The 16442-nt window shown below is 38.1% G+C and overlaps 1 protein-coding gene across 2 annotated transcripts in view; it reads right to left on the bottom strand.

The window, feature by feature from the left end:
- Positions 1-4895: 4895 nt before the first annotated feature.
- The window catches only part of HDAC9 (histone deacetylase 9), a 448017-nt gene continuing 436470 nt past the window's right edge, over positions 4896-16442 (bottom strand). For both annotated transcript variants that reach the window (XM_065751783.1, XM_065751782.1), the window contains one exon: positions 4896-7414. In XM_065751783.1, coding sequence (XP_065607855.1) covers positions 7375-7414 — 40 coding nt within the window. In that variant the 3' untranslated portion in view covers positions 4896-7374. The remainder of the gene's footprint in view (positions 7415-16442) is intronic.

Here is a 16442-nt window from a genome sequence, read left to right on the forward strand (position 1 = left end):
TCTGCAATTTATCACAGTGGTATCACAGGAAACTATCAAAGCAGAGGAGCAGATAGATAGGCTGGATAGATTAAGCTCCTTTGGGCATGGCACTTCTTTGAAAAATACCAAGGAAATTGCTTGCCACAAGTCCAAATTTTCAAACATTTATTTTAGTGATTGGAACAGGGAGAAGGTTTCTTGGGGTTGGGGTCCTCTTCCCCAGAAAGGAAAAAGATGTGTTATTCTGAAGAATGAACTGAAGCTAAAACAATTGGATGCTGTTTTCCTTTGTTCTGGTTTTAATCCACCTCTGAATTCTGTCTGGATATATGCCAGGAGGTCGAGATTTGTACGTGCAAACCCAATACCTGTACTTCCAGCCTCCATCCTGCCTGCTTGATGTGCAAACTTGGGTGCATGACGTGCCATGTACAAGAGCGATTCCAGGAGCCTAAACCACTGCACTGCTTTTGATGTTGTGCAACTGATCAAAGCATGTTCACAGCGAGCACAGCCTTTCCTTACTCCCTGCTTTTGCTGAGTGCCTTTCTAAAACAAGCTCTGTTGCGTCCATGTAACAACTCTCAGTTTTACAGCAGCAGGGCTGGCGTGATACCATGGTCCGGAGTGCTGCTGCAGCAATACTCCCCACCTCCCACAAAGTAGGGGCCTTATGGCTTTTGAAACTGTGCACGTACTATTTAAATTGCTTCACTGGGAGGAGAATTATGTGTTCTGCAGTGCCTCAGGACAATGAGCCAAAGGAACTATAGAATATGAGCTTGGTGTTAAAGCCATAGCGCTGCAATGCTCTGCTTTGTGTGGGTTTTAGCCTGCTATGTAACATTACTTTTACATTAACATTTGTGGTTCCTTTTTTATGCACTCCAGCTTCCCCATGCTCCGCCCTCTATAATTTAACAGTCAGATTCCTATGATCCAACCAGGGTGGCATGTTCAAAGCTCCACTTCTTTTCAGAGCTGATTAAAAAAAGAAAAAAGCAGAGTATCATACAAACCTACTTCAAATAGCATTTATTCACACTAGGACAAGACTATAGCCAAAGAATTTTACAAAACACAAAACAAAAGGGTTTTTTACAACTCAGTTGAGGACTATTTCACACCAACCCAAGGTTCATGTATATATATATAATCAATAGATTTTTGGAGCACAGTATTACTTAACATTACTGATTGGATACTTTCAGATACAAAAATGTATCAGGAATAAAAACAATAATCCACAGGTTCCTCTTACTCTCACAGAAATATTAATATCGACCTTTACAAATTTTGCCATTTGGATTGGTCCTGTTGATATTTTATCCCTTAGAATCTCATCTGCCTGGAAAGACAGATTACAGATAAACTTTTAGTGCTCAGAGAAAAGGACTGTTTTTTATCATAGAAACAGATAGCAACATCAATTTTCAAAGAAAAAAAAAAAGATATTTCAGCCGAGCATCCCCAGATGGAAAGCTCGGTGTTCTAAAAACTCACAGCACTAAGTTTGGTTTGAAAACTTCAGTTATGACTTCACCAGGTATTGCTTTATGCTTTCCTACTTTATCCTAACAAAATATTAAGCCAATCAAGAATTATAAAATAGCAGTAAATTAAGCAACAGTAGACAAGTGTATGAACTTGTTCACATAAGACGTGATGTTTACACCATTCTGAAGCCTGCTGAAGTCCATAGATAAATATCCACTGGTGCCAGTGCTCTTTCAGGTAGAACGAGGACTTTGTATAAGAAATGGGGGTGTATGATGAAGTTCAGATTCGTTCTCGAACTTTTTTGTGGTTTGGTTGTGGTTTAGTGCAAAGTGAAGACTTCTTCACGAGCTATGTCCCAGTTCTTATCCACAGCCTGTAACAGAAGGGAGCTCAGTGGCCTTTGTATAAGGGCATCCTACAGCTCTGACATTGCAAACATTTTTTTGTCCATGTGAGCATACCATCAGAAAGGGGATGATGTGTGGAGATTTTAATACAGTATACTCTCACTGTGCACTACCACTGCCAGCAGCTTCATACTTCATTTGCCTCTTGACCAATCAAACACAGGAGCATGTATTCCTCCTCATAAACTGCAGCCCAAATCACAGTGCGCTAATTAACATCCTATTAAGAGTGTCTTAGATTACACAGAACAATTTATACTTTGCTCTAAGCTCTTCTAATATTTGGAAGCACAGAGCATGGCACTAGAGTAGGGTACAATATAGTATAAGGGAGTTATAATTAATGGTTGCTGGAATGTTCTCCTTGGTTTTCACTCTCTGTGGTGTGTTACTTGCTAGAGACTAAAACTGAGCTAGTAACAAGATGTCATGGGACAGAAAACCTTTTGGATCAAGTTGAAGATATTACATTGTTAAAATCAAAATGGGTCCCTTTTGAGGTTAGAGAGGAATGCAAGTTTCACAATTTCTTTTTTTTAACAATCAGCAGCCAGCCAGCTAAATCGTTCTCATAAAATACCACTCCAGTTTGGATCTGTCACAAAAATGAAACATTTAATTGCTTCTAGAAGTGACAAAGATAAGCTATTCTCATTCCCATACCAAAGGCAGGAGCATCTGCCAGGGAAGATGGACTTTTTTTCTTTGGTTCTCATGTGTTACCAGGGCAGATTCAATTACAGGAAAAAAACTGAAGCAAGTGACACGACAAAATAAATATTTAACTATAATTTAAAATCCAAATTCTTCCAGATTTAGGCTGAAAAGCAAGTAGCAGAGGTTTGGTTTAAGAGAAATTCTTTCCTAGCAGGTTCCCCCTGCTCCATGTACACATTCTGTTTTACTTCCATATGGAGTCTGTAAAAAAAAGTACAATGGTTCACAAAGCTCTATTGTGACCTTTTAAAATAAAACAACCGTGCACTGTTACACTCTTGGAGAGGCTACTACTGAAGAAAATACGTGTGTATATATATATATATATATATATATATACCCTCTATCATTCCTGCTATGAAGTGTCTGCTAGGCGCAAAACCACAGCATCTTCTTCAGGGCAGTAGACCAGGCTGTTGTTATTTAGCACAAAGTTCCTGTAGGGAGGTTCATGTCTACATACATGTGGACATGTTTATGAGACATGGCATTTCCCAAAGGGCAAGTGCTCACTGGGCACCTCCTTGCGCCTACAAGTTAATAGTAGTTGGTTGTCTCACAGCCACCAGTGCCTTTGGAAATGTTCCCTCTAATTCTTCATCCCAGACATACTGCCCCAAAAGTGTCCTGCTGTCTGTCTACACAAATTAGGCGGTCTCTACATTCTTGTTCTCTACAGGACCTCTGGTATTGGCTGCAGCAAAACCTTTCTAATATTTCATCTCTGGTTATGAATCTCAGCTTTTCAGGGAGACTTAATTTAGATGTGACACCAAATTAAATGCCACATACTGAAGAGAGGGCTCTTTTTGCCACTTTCTTACATCTCTCAGCTTGTTGTTGACTTTCTGCAATGTAAAAAAAATAGTCAACTTTGTTAATTAACAGCTGTTTATATTTTCTTTTTCAGTTATGATGTTTATTTAAGATCATTTAATAATTATGTTTTCCTCAAATTCACTTGCCTGAAAGTAAAATTAAGAAGGAACATAATTAAGAAAGAGACAAATACTATTATCTTTACTCTGGCAACATTCCTCTGAACTTTGATTGCTTGCTAGGAATTTTGCCTGAAGAAGGATATTATAATGAAATAGCCAATTGCTGCAGATTATGTTTAAGCCCAGTGAGTGCACAGAAAGCTCCTACACACCAAGTCCAAAAACTGAAGAGCAAGATACAGCCTTTGCACTTCTGAAATTTACAGCCCAGGTAAAAAACATTAAGCTAAATGTATATTTTTTTTCCCTATACATCCTGAGTTGTATAATCTTTTAGTTTCCAGATTCTAATATGAATTTAAGAACCTAACAATATACAAGAAGTCCAAAACTCCAATTAGCTCAACACATGGTCTCTAACACGGAAGGAAGAAAACAGTCTGGATCAGCACGTCAGTGATACTTGCTGCTGTAGCATTTCTGACTCAGCACATTGCTGGCTTAGGAAAATCTTGATCCAAAGGTGGAATACAGCCCTTGTACTCTCATACTACAAGGCAAGGTTTTGCTGTGGGACATCCTGCAGTCCCCATACCACCAGCACCACCAGAGGGTCATCCTTGCTCTGAGGGCTCCTTGCCATCTCCTCAGCTTCTTCTCCTCACTGGACACAGGAATCATTATTTACCCCACCAGCTCATTTTTTAGAAACAGTCTAAACTAAGATGTTGACATTTTGGTGGCCAGCTAGAAATATCTGGAGTTTACTTTTCAAAAATGTCAATCTCTTTCACCTAAGCAGAGGTCCGTGGCAGACACGAGACTGACATTTCTTCAGAAATTGCTCTTAAGCCTCTGGATTTGGATATTAGAAGCAGAGAAACATGCAATTTGTACACCTTTTTGAACTCCATGAAATCTGTTGTTGAATCCAGGTAAAACTAGGCATTTTTAAGAGTGTCCATGCAAATATTTCCCTGGAAATGAGACAAAAAGTACTGTGAGATATTATAACCATAATCCACAGGGAACTATTGATGGTAATAAAAACTACTGCGAGAAGAAAACAGCAGCAAGTGAAACTGCCCTCTCGGAAAGCCCAGGTCTGCTTGGAAGGAAGTGTTGATATTCACCATAAGCCTCGATCATTTCCCAGAGGGCTGCACAGTGCCTTGTAATGACATAATCAAAAAGTAATGGTGTTCTCAAAAAAAAATATATATATATATATATCCACCGAAAGAACACACATACACTCACACACAAAAACCCCCACAGGTCCTGATTCATCTCCCACTGAAATCAAAGAGGATTTTGTTATTGGCTTCAGTGAGAACAGAGTTCTGGACACAATCTGTGTGCAGTTTATTTGCACATTTGCTTATCCAAATGATCCTGACTTCAGCCAATAGCATGTCTGGTTGTCTGTCAAGGAGTATGCCTGTATAAATGCATAAGTGTGAGTTTATAATGTGGTTTAATTCAAATTACTCTGGCATTTTAAAAGCTTTTCCAGCTACAAAGGACAGCTTTATCTGATTTCCACTCCAGAATATAGACTTTAATTGGTAAAGTTTGTGAATCACATTTCAAACTGCAATTCATATTTCTTTCCGTGCAAGTTGAGGACTCAAACAGATTTTGCATTTGTCGGGTTAATTCTAAAATGATCTTACAATGCATTCAATTAAAATTTTGCAGATACTATTTCAAAATGTGAAAAGCTTTACAAATTGCCCAACTCATCAGCTTGGCCCTTGGTTTCCTTGAAGGGAAACTTCTTTGAAGGCCACAAGAAAATTGCAGTAAGTGGCAAGATTGCCATCACAAGTCTGCTAAAAATACAGGGTGAACCGTAATTGCTTGAGTCATGAGAACAGTCCCTTCAGAAGCCCAAAGTCAGGCAAGGTGGCTTGCACCAGGAGTTAATTTAGCCTGCAAGGACCCTCTGCATTACTAAAATGAGCAAGATTTTGGCTTGTAAATGAAGGGTAGAATTTTATTTAACTTTCTTAGGGGCATATATCCATTTTAGAGTAAGCCTTTTGGAATAAAAGTTTACTTCATATATAGGAAATGACATTCCTTTTTCAGATTTCCCTTTTCAAAGCATGCCTCAGATTTCTAACTTGTAGCAGAGAGCTTTTGTATAAGTAATAAAAGTCTTTAAAATTAAAATGCTAATCGTAAACAAACCCAAATGCATGAAAGATATAGTTCGACTGCATAACAAAAGAGAATTATATAATTCTATTTGAATGAAATCTTTCATCTTTGATTTACAGGTTTGTGTCTGACTATAAGTGAAACCATATTGTTCCATATCTTTCATATCATGGCCTTCACCAAAATCTTGTTTTAATTAAGGTTTCTTTCAGATTTCAGAATAAAAAGCATGACAGTCTCCACTTATGGCTTTAATATATCCTTTGAGTTCGGAAAGTGTATAAAAATGAACATCATTCGCTTTCAAAAGCCAAGTGAGCTGTCACATACTGCAAGCAAAATACTTCAAGGTATCACCCAAGGTTCATTAGGTGAGAAAATTGTAAACAAAATAAAAGTTGCTGTAGCACAGTTTTGTTCATTTGAAGTCAACTAATGTACATGCCCTATCTCTTTCTCTAACAGTAAGGCAACACGTGTAACAGTTTAAGCGTTCATTATCAGCTAAAGGCACGACTCTATGTTACGTTGGCAAACACAGAATTAAATAGCTAATGTCACATCGCAGGTAAGTCTTGCTGCATTTTGGGAATCTAAAATGAAGCTGAAACCCTTTGAAACTCCTTAAGCAATGTCAGCTCTCTCTCAGTGCAGGACTGCATAAAAGAATCAGTTTGTATTCAAACGACAACTTGTAAAAAACACTCCCAACAAACTCCAAAGGAACACCTGAGCTTCAAATGAGCTGCATGGAGTTGCTTCAGATTGCCTCTCTTAGAGCAAGGATACAGAAACATTTCAGAACAAACTGAAAACACATTTGGAAAACCATCTATTTTTCAGAGACTACTTGATCTCTGCTGCACATCTGGTGAGAGCTACTGTCAACTATGGCGGGTACAGCGCTCTTCTAAAGACTGAAGATCACTCATTTTAAGGAATCGTGAATGTCTTTTTATGATAGAAAATGTTACATGAAACAGGGAGAGATGGCTAGGAAAAGGGAAAATAAAATCAAGCACCACCAAGCACAGTACTTTGGGGGATTTATAGTACAATAAGAAGTGTTTTCCGTTTAGCTAAAATCCCTCATCTCAGCTTACACACCTTTCACTCGTTCTGCTAAGAATTCATTACAGGGGGTTAAAAAACGGCATGTAAAATAAAGGTTTGGGTTTTTTTTTTTTCATTTTTTTCATCACACAGAGCAGAGAAAACAAATTCTATTAACAGTTTAACACAGTATGAAAAAAATTACCCAGTAAAAAGTGTCAGAAAGTGATTCATGGAGTTTACCGAGTATTTCGCTGGCTGTTGCAACTCATATCTATAATCTATCGTGTAGAATTTTGTAATACTCTATTTCACAATTGATGGTGGTGAGCGGGTCGAACAGGATATAAAAAGCATGCTCCGGGCTCTTTCTCCCAAGCCTGTTTTACTGTAACTCTACAATTGTAGCAGTTACATTTTAGGAATCTTTAGGGCCCTTTCAAGTCCATCCAAAGAACAAGTGAAGCTGCTATTCAGAACTTCGTGCCCAGTGTTTATGTTCCATCTGATCCGTGCCACCCAAGCAGCAGACAAGACATGTCTGAGGGTGCTCTGGGGGGATACACAATGATGTCACCCACAGGAAATATCAGGGAGGACTTGGCACTTCACAAGGCTGGCTCTTCTTCCATGGGCTCGCCAGCAGCTCTGTAAAAATAAACAGGCAATCAGAATACGGCACAAGAGTACACAATGACATTGTAGATTTTCATGCATAATCAAAGCTGATTTTTCAGCTCTCTCTGATGTTTATTTGTGTTATTCAGTTATCCATAAATAGAGTTTCTTTCCTAGTAAGTATAAACAAATGTCAAGTGGAAAAACATTTTAGATCCAAGCAATCACTGAAAATGTTCCTGTTTATATTAAAATATGTCAGAATATTTTATAACTTTTTCTCCAGAAATGTACATGCTTTGTGTCAACAGAATCAAATCATTTCATGAAAAAAAAAATAGCTGTGATACTTCTATTTTACAAGCAATCGTGACTAGAAATACATGCATTTGTTTTTCCCAAGTAAGCCCATACCATTACAAAACCTCAGTTCACCAGTAGCCAGGCAATCAGCAATATTTCTTGGGAGGTTTTTCCTCAGTCCTTTGAGTTCTGATTCTGTGCTTTCACAGATTCATTGACTGCTGCCTGCCTGTATCTTAAAAGACCAAATTCTGAACTCTACTAGTGAATCACTGTCTTAGGGAGAGTATCCATTAATAATACCTCATCAGATTATAAGTGCAACCTTTGTAAGTTTCTGGGAAATATCCAACTTAAGCACGATAAACTCTTTAAAACAACCTGTAACAAATGGAGATAAATGTTGAGCTGGTGCAAAGTGTCATAATTCCTTGTATCTAACTGTGTCTGAGGATTATGCTGCTAACTGTAAAACGAGGAACTTCTGAGATCATGATGTGACCTCACTGTTGAAGGACGTACGAATTTGGAAACGGAACATTTTTCATCTTAGTCTGGCTGAACATAGCATAAAAAGTGAGCTTAAGACCTCCAAAAAATTGCTTGAAATGAAGGTAGGGCAAAAAGTAAATACAAATTAATAAATAGAACAGGCATTTACCAGTTAAATCTGATAAGCTCACATAACAATTGGCTTCAGTAAAAAAATCCTTCAGAAAGTACAGGATCATGGGATCTCATGGAAAAAAAAAGTAATTAATGGGGGCTTGCTTGGGCTTTGGTGTTTATTTAGCAAGGAAGCCAGAGAAGTTTGAATTAATCTGGACTTTATTAAAGTTTTCCCAATAAAAAAACAGCAATGTCTCTTTAAAAGATTTTATACAGGTTATTCCTCTATGATTTGAAATGATTACAGCTAGTATGTTAAAAAAAAAAAAAGTCAGATGAATGATATATGAAAAAGAAGACACTTTTCAGACTAATCATTTTTCAAAGGGTTAGAGACTCCACACGATTTTCCATCTATTAATCGCAAGTCTGCTATTCCTCACCATACAGTGGAGGATTTTTTATGTAAGCAGTAAAAAAATGACATCAAAAGATCATCACTTTTTATTTTTCCTTGCATTTTTCTGACTTGTGGTTGAGATGGCACAGAGGCAATAGAGGTGGAATGAAGCACAGACTGCTAGTGAGGTATGGCACAGGAACACGTGTTGTGGGGAGACTTCACACTGCTGATGTATGTTGCCTTCATGCTGACCACACGCTTCTTCCACTTTCTCCAGCAGAAGACCTGCTTCTCCTCTGGAACAATGCAAAAGTGCAACAAGCCCTGTTAAACATCCAGAACCTTACAAGACTTTCTGAGAAAAGAGCAATTTGAAAGCAGGTAACAGCTAATATTTTAGATTCTGTTGTGTATGAATGAGTGAATGAATAAATGAATGAATGAGTGAATGAACAAATGAATGAGAAGAAAGCTTTCAGTAGATTTCAACTGATGACTGGCAGAACAGGAAAGACTGGAGCTCTGGAACACTTCTGCAAGTGGAAGTGGGAGCTTGTGTTATTTCTAAGGAACTAAGGAAAGAGCATGTGCAAGTCTGCTCACGTATATTTGGCTTCTGAGACTGACATTTTCATGAATACCTCACAACTTGGAGATGATCATGTTCAGGGTTTTAGTCCTGGTTAATTTTTCACTGATGAGGACACTTCTAAAAACCAGGACCAATCACAAGCATTGTGTTCTAATATATTCCAGAATACTCCAAGAATATCCCAATGTTCCGCAACATCCAGAGCAGAGCCTAAGCCCCAGTAGAAATATTTACATTCAAGTGAAAGACTCAAGGCCCTTTTTGGAAGTGGAGAAGAGGTTCAGGTGCTCTGGCAAATCCATCTGCTATCTCCCAGATATTAATACCCAGCAGGGTATTATCAGCCTTCTCCAGTCTGCTTTGATAATTTGTGTGTATGTATGCTGATAAAGGCTTCAGTTTTTTAGCACAAGAGAAGTCACTGGATCTATCCAATGACTTGCCATTAGAAATGTACATCTTTACAGGATAACAGCTTAGACAAGATTGGGTAAAATTTTCAGGCCCTTAGTACAGAGAGAAAAACATTGAAATGACATGTTTGAGAGATGAATTAATGTATACCCAATCAGCTGAAATCCAAAGTTCTCTCCAAGAAATTGAGGGAGCAAAGTCTGATAGGCCAAATTTATGTAACCGCAGTTATGTCACTGCTAGTTACACTAGTTCAGTTAGTCTTCCTGTAGCTAACAAGAAGTTGGCGTAAAAAAGTAAAACAGGCAAAAAATAAATAAATAAAAAAATCCAATCCGTATTGTATGCTCTGACTAATTCCTCAGAAATGTAACTATGAGGCTGGATCTGATCCAGGCTGTGCAGTTGGCAGATCCAAAATGGCACAGATTGGGACTGTAATGAACATAGAACCACAACTGTGATTTTTTGTAAAGCTTCACTGTGGCTCACTGAAACTGCAGGTTTCTAGGAGCAGAGCCCACCTGCATTCAATCTGATCATTTGGATATAACATGAAGAGCGCTTGCCTACAGATCTCTATATGCAGTTCACACTCTGGCAGAGGCAAACACACTCTGTGCAGTTATTTCTAAACAAAATGATTCTATTAAAACAAATGAAGTCAATGAGACAGAGTCCTGCCATGTGGATAAAATCTGGCAAGACTTGTGACATCTTAAGTACTATTGCTCTGTGGCAGTTCTGAGTAAATGACAACCATATTATTTAATGAGAATACTATTTAAAATAGCTCAGGTCTACGCATTAAGGAAAGACAGTATAAGAATCTAGATGAGTCCTGTAAGTCATTAAAAAAATTCTCTTACCTTAATTTACATGTTAGTATTGCAGAGATTCCTCATGGCTACATCACCACACGCAAACAAATAAAAAAAAATTCAAGATAAGTTTCCAAGTCCCCAGAATTGCTGAAATTGCTGAACGAAAGACAGATTTTCTGATGGGGGTATGGCTGTTTTATGCCATAATCTGTTTCTAATTTAATTCAGCTGTCTCAGGGAAGAGCATTGTAATTGAAAAGTGATCCTCTGGTAGCAAAGAATGGAGGAAAAGAGGTACATTTCTATACCTTGAAGATGATTTGGAGGGTGCTTGAAGACATCATATTAAACATCCCAAGTAAGAGTATATCCTAATAAAAAATGGATTCTATGGATCAAAGGAAAAGGGTCACAGTGAAAAAGACTTTGTAGTTCAAGAGCTAACCAAGGTAAAAACATGTAAACTATCAAAAGAGGAAGTAATGTCCAAATAAGGCAAATAAAACTGAAACTCTGAAGTTCAATGTAAACTCACAAAATGGCCAAAGGAGAATCTGAAGACCAACATGTTAAAGGCATAAAAAACCAATAATAAAAAAGGTCTTTCAAAATACATCAGAAGAAATGATCAAAGCATAAAAGGAACATCAAGAAAGGTAGACCACAAGAGCAAAGCAAACTATTTATATCTCTGTTAACTAGAGAAGTGTCAGGCAGATTTTATTATTTGCAGATGAACTGTCTTAAACTGAATCAGCACTAAAACAAGCTGCTATATTAAACATAGCCAAATTGCTAAGAGCAGATTAAATTTGTCCACTAAGTTCTAAGGGAATGTAATCATGATGCTTCTAAATAAATAATTATAGAGGACATTCTACTGGTTAAATCAGCATCCATGGCAGAGGTAAGAAATGTTGTCCCCCTTTGAGAGACTATAGGAGATACAGTAAGTCTGCACTGAGGGGAATTGATAGCAGCTATAATAAATCATAGAATTAGTAGGCATTTAGATAATAGTAGTTTGGCTAAGAGTTAAGCCTTAACTCTTGCAGGAAAGGCAAATCTTACAAATTTATTACAAATTTCTGAAGGAACTGAACGAAGAGGGATCAAGTGATACCCTTGCACAAAGTCTTCCAATGATTTTATGCAAATGCACTGAGGAGCTTTGTTTATGAGAGCAGGCCCTGCCATAGATTAAAAATCCATTAGAAGTAGGAAATGGGTAATAACACTGGTGAATTTTCACCACAGAGAGTTGTTGCACAGCATTTCAAGACTTGGCAAAGTACCAGTACATTTAAATGATAACATTTGTTGAAGATGCAAAATTACTGATACTAGAGAGTTCTAAAGCCCATAGCACCAATTCTGAATGGAAAAGAAGGTAAACAGATGCAAAATAATACACAAAGCCAAGCAAGGACTGCTTTAATTGTTTATATACTGTGATGGCAATTACTGAGAACTTGGAGTTAATGAGACTAGAAGAGAAAAACAAAAGCAGCAAAAAATGCCCATCATTAATCTACTCTATATATCCATACTGTGCTCAACATCTGGTGTCCTGAATTCTGTTCTTAGTCCTTTTTCTTAAAAAGTACTATAGGAATTACAGAAAGAGGCAAGAAGAATGATCAGAAGTAAGGCATTTTAATTCCAGGAAGAATAAAAAGTCTTGAGACAGTTAAAATATTTTAAACCAGAAAAGTAGCAGAGAATGTGAGTAGGGGAAAAAATGCTTTCATTTCTAAATGCTCTAAAATGTGCCTGATGAAGCTGTGGGATTCACTGTATGAATTTCAAAACTCTAAGTTAGTTCAAAAATAGCTTTGAAAAAATTATACTTGGGTAAGTATTCTGGAGGCTTTCATGCAGATGGGTCACATACAGCTGTTGAGATTACAGATGATCAGGGAAAGACTCGCTCTGAACTCCTCTGTTCCCCGTCCTCTCCTTCAGGCACTTTCTGCCACGGCATGAGAGAGAGGTGGTCAAAATAAGGCTGCAGCTCCTGTGACTCCTGAGCCTGGCTTTGAGTTCACATGCTACGAGGTAGGGTCAGGTAGATGCAAATTCTTCAGCCCAGCTGAGCTGGATGCTCAGTGAAATTCCGAGCAAAGCTCTATGAGCTGATGCACAGACAGGGAACATGACCCTAGGTGGTGACTAGCTGTACACTACAATTTGAACAGTTGCTCTGCTATAACAATATTGCTCTGCTATAAAATACACAGCAATATGACTGAAAATGCAATCGATAGTTCAGAAACGCTAAGGAAAATATCTAAAAATGATGCTTCATTTTCATTTCCATTTGAGTAAAATCTATTCTCAGCCGAATGAGAGCCATAAAGTTAATCCTGACAGATGTCGTTCTGAAGATTTACTGCTTTCTGCAAAAGTAGTAAGTGCTGGAGACCTCTCCCCACATCCTTTTATTTTTCCATTTTAAGAAGAAATATACAGAAGCTCCAGTGTATCATGGACAGCACTGTGCTGAATATTTTCATAGCAAGATTTCTGAAACAGATGTCTGGCCAAAGCAAAATTCTAATCAGCTAAATCTGTATCTCTCTTAGGGAATAGGCAGTTATCTATACACAAAAGTTATGGCAGTTTGAAATGCTTCATAGGGCATGCTGGTTCCTTTAATTGCATCTGTATTTAAATCTGTGTTAGCATCTTGCATGTTTTCTTTCCTATCCACAAAGTCTTTTTTCTATATCTGTTCTCTCATGAAGGCTATAATCAAGTTTCAATTGAATCTTAAAGTGCAGAGTTGTGTTTGGTTAAATAAAACACAAAAAGCATAGCAGATTTCATGGTTTTCTTCATTTAGACTCAGAGAAAATCAAATTAAAAAAAAATAATCTGCACTGTCACTTGAAGAAAAGAAGGAAGGAGAGAAGAAAGGAAGAGAAATACTTAATACAGTCCTTAGCCAGGAGCATTTTATCCTTTATTCATAAGTGGTAAGTGAGTCAGATATGAGTTGGCCAGGAAAAGAGCTGCTTTACCCAAAATCTGAGTTTAAAATGAGTCATCTCACTCCAAACACCAATACATCCTCCAACATAACTGGCAAGAGTTTCCCACAAAGAGACTGTTGCTGCCACTCTTCATCTGCAGGCCTGGCCATCCAAAGCTGTAGTCAACAGGATGTCTATCATCAGCTTGGTGAAACAAGATCAGAATTATCAGCTTGGCTGAACACAGGGGCAATTAAGAGAAAGTAAATAGGCTCCTGGCATAAGGAAGGAACCCATCAGGCTCCTCTGTCAGCCACGACACTTTCTGCTCTGATCCTGCTCTGCCAGCCACTAACAATTTTCCCCCAAAAAATACTCAGTGGAAAGGCTTACAAAAAGGTCTTCAGAGGGTGGCTGCCATCCACAATGGGGAAGAGTGGTACAGAGAACATAAGAGCCCAGAGGGCTCTACAAGTTCATGCATCCCTGTCATTTCTCATACAAGGATACTGGAGAAGGAGCAAAGTATACTTGGTCTTTAATTATAATAAATGGAACAAATGTGATTCATCTATGTTATTTTGTTACTCCAGCTTGTGTTGTTTATGACTGTGAATGGAATTATATGTTTTTGTTAAGTGAATTAAGCTATACTGGCATGTAACCAGTGTGTGCAATGTCAAATCAATCCCTGAATTTATAATCCCATGCTGAAGTTTCGTTTGTGCTCAAATGGCAGCCAGGTCCTCTCAGGTCTCCCTGCAGCCCAGATTACTGCGTATTTGAAATCAAACCTTCAGGGTGACCCTTCTTCATTCCATATTCATCTTTACATTCAGCAGGGAGAAAGCCAAGAAAATAACATCCTGAAGCCTCAGAAAAACTACCTGTCAATTGTCCCAGTGAGATAATGTTTATGTTATCCCATTGCTCCGTGATGGCAACCTGGCTTTGGGTGTCTTCTTTTGGGTTACAAATGTGGAAACAGAATCAGGGATGTATGCTTGTAAAGATTTATTTGTGCTGCTGAAAAACTTCAACAGCACCAAAGATATTTCAAACAAAGCCATTTTTCCACAGAACAATTCATCACAAAGGCTTCACCCCTATAAGAGCCCAGGACTGATGAAGTGTAATGAATCTGGCAGCCACATGAATTCCACTTGTGTACATTTCAGCACATCCGTTTTTTTGTTGGTTTTTTTTTCCATTTTCTCAGCTCTGCTCTGAAATGCTGTTTTCAGAATGGGAGGAAACTGTCACAGGTTATCAGTAGTTAGGTAATAAATACAATAATTAAGTACAGTGTTAGTCAAAGGGTTATTTTGTTTAAGTCTTGTAAGATCAGTGGTTGTTCTCAACAGCTGTAGCTTTAAGTGAGTGGAGGATCATAACAAATGCAGTTCTTGATTCCGAGCAACACAAAAATACACAAAATTAACCACGCCTTTTTCATACAACTTAAGAATTTGCTTTGTTTGGATGAATTAGTTCCAACACTTTAATTAAAATTGCTTTCAGAGCTGTGCATACATAAACAGGATCCTCAGCTTTCTGTCCTTGGCTAACAGAAGCATCTCGTGACAGTCACAAACTTACATGACAAACCTTAGAGTATTCCTTAGCTGGTCACTGCTTAATGCTTTCACAAATATAAAATTTGTCTCCTGCTCATCATTGGATTCTTTGTTAAGTTTTTATGGATTCATTTGTAATAATACGAGCCCAACAATAGACAAAGCATACTAAAATGCAATTGCAATGAGAAAGGTAACTTAGTAAACACCGCAAACTTGACTATCTGCCCCCAGTGCATTCATTTGAGGCACATCTGCAAACCTCTCTCACAGTAATGAGAGACGTCCACTTCCAAATGGACCAATAGCTTTGAGATGATTCTGTGTTGCTCCCTCTGGGTGCTCACAGATGCCCATCAGACCAGTTAGGAATAAAATGCCCATGCAGGAGGCAGGAACCAAACTAAAGAAGTAGCTGCCACGGGCCCTTTCGGCTCCACTCCCACCCAGCTCTAGTCTCCTCCCACCTCCCTCCTCACTCTCCTGCTACACAGCTCCACTCTGCAATGTACAGGGAGCTGGTGAGTCTCCTTATAAGGCTTTTTTTCTTCTTTCTTCCTCTCTCTTGTTTCCTCTGTGTGATGGAAACTGAACTGCTCCCTGCATTCTGGGTCTTCGCCTGTTGGAGAAGGCCAGAAAAGTTTGTCCTTCAAAAGAGTAAATAGGCAACTGCAAGAACTTTGGCAGTGGCTTCGTGAAACCCTGATGTCCCTTTGAACAAATACTATTTTGTAACACAGTACTCAGTGGCCTTTTTTTTTTTTCCCCCATCTTTAATTGGCAGAAAACTAGTAACAGTTACTGTGTCATTTTCTCAGACTGTGAAAATGAAAGCAATGTTCATTAACCTAAAAAAGCAGCTGACAAACTGGAAAAAGACAGTATTCTCTTTTTAGCCTATACCTTCAGAATGGCAGGCAGAAAATGTTGGCCCTGGTCCTGGTCAGGATTGTTTTAAGTTTTATGCTGGCACTGTTCCATTGCTTCCAGGGAAGAAATGTTTAATGCCTATCTAATATCATTTAATAATGATTTAAGTCCATCCTTATTACATTTATCTAAGCGTAAGTTAGATCCCTTCCTAGAAGGTTAAAACTAACCCAGTTTTGATTCACTTCCAATATGAAGAATATTGTTGATTACACTTGATCATGTCTGTTTTATTCACACAGATAGTGTCGATAGTGCACTTTTTATATAGTAATGAGCTTTTAATGTGGAGATAAAATGAAGTTATTGTACTCTCATGAACCTCGGTAACGAGTTACGCACACCAAAATATTTGTTAGTATAGAATACCTTTGTCTCCAGCAGCCAAGTAGGAAGATCTTAAATTGAGGGAGGAAAAAGTACAGGTAGCT

Source organism: Cyrtonyx montezumae, unplaced genomic scaffold (assembly GCF_038088225.1).
Source record: "Cyrtonyx montezumae isolate F1298 unplaced genomic scaffold, pur_monq_1.0 scaffold_8, whole genome shotgun sequence".
Lineage (NCBI taxonomy): Eukaryota > Metazoa > Chordata > Aves > Galliformes > Odontophoridae > Cyrtonyx > Cyrtonyx montezumae.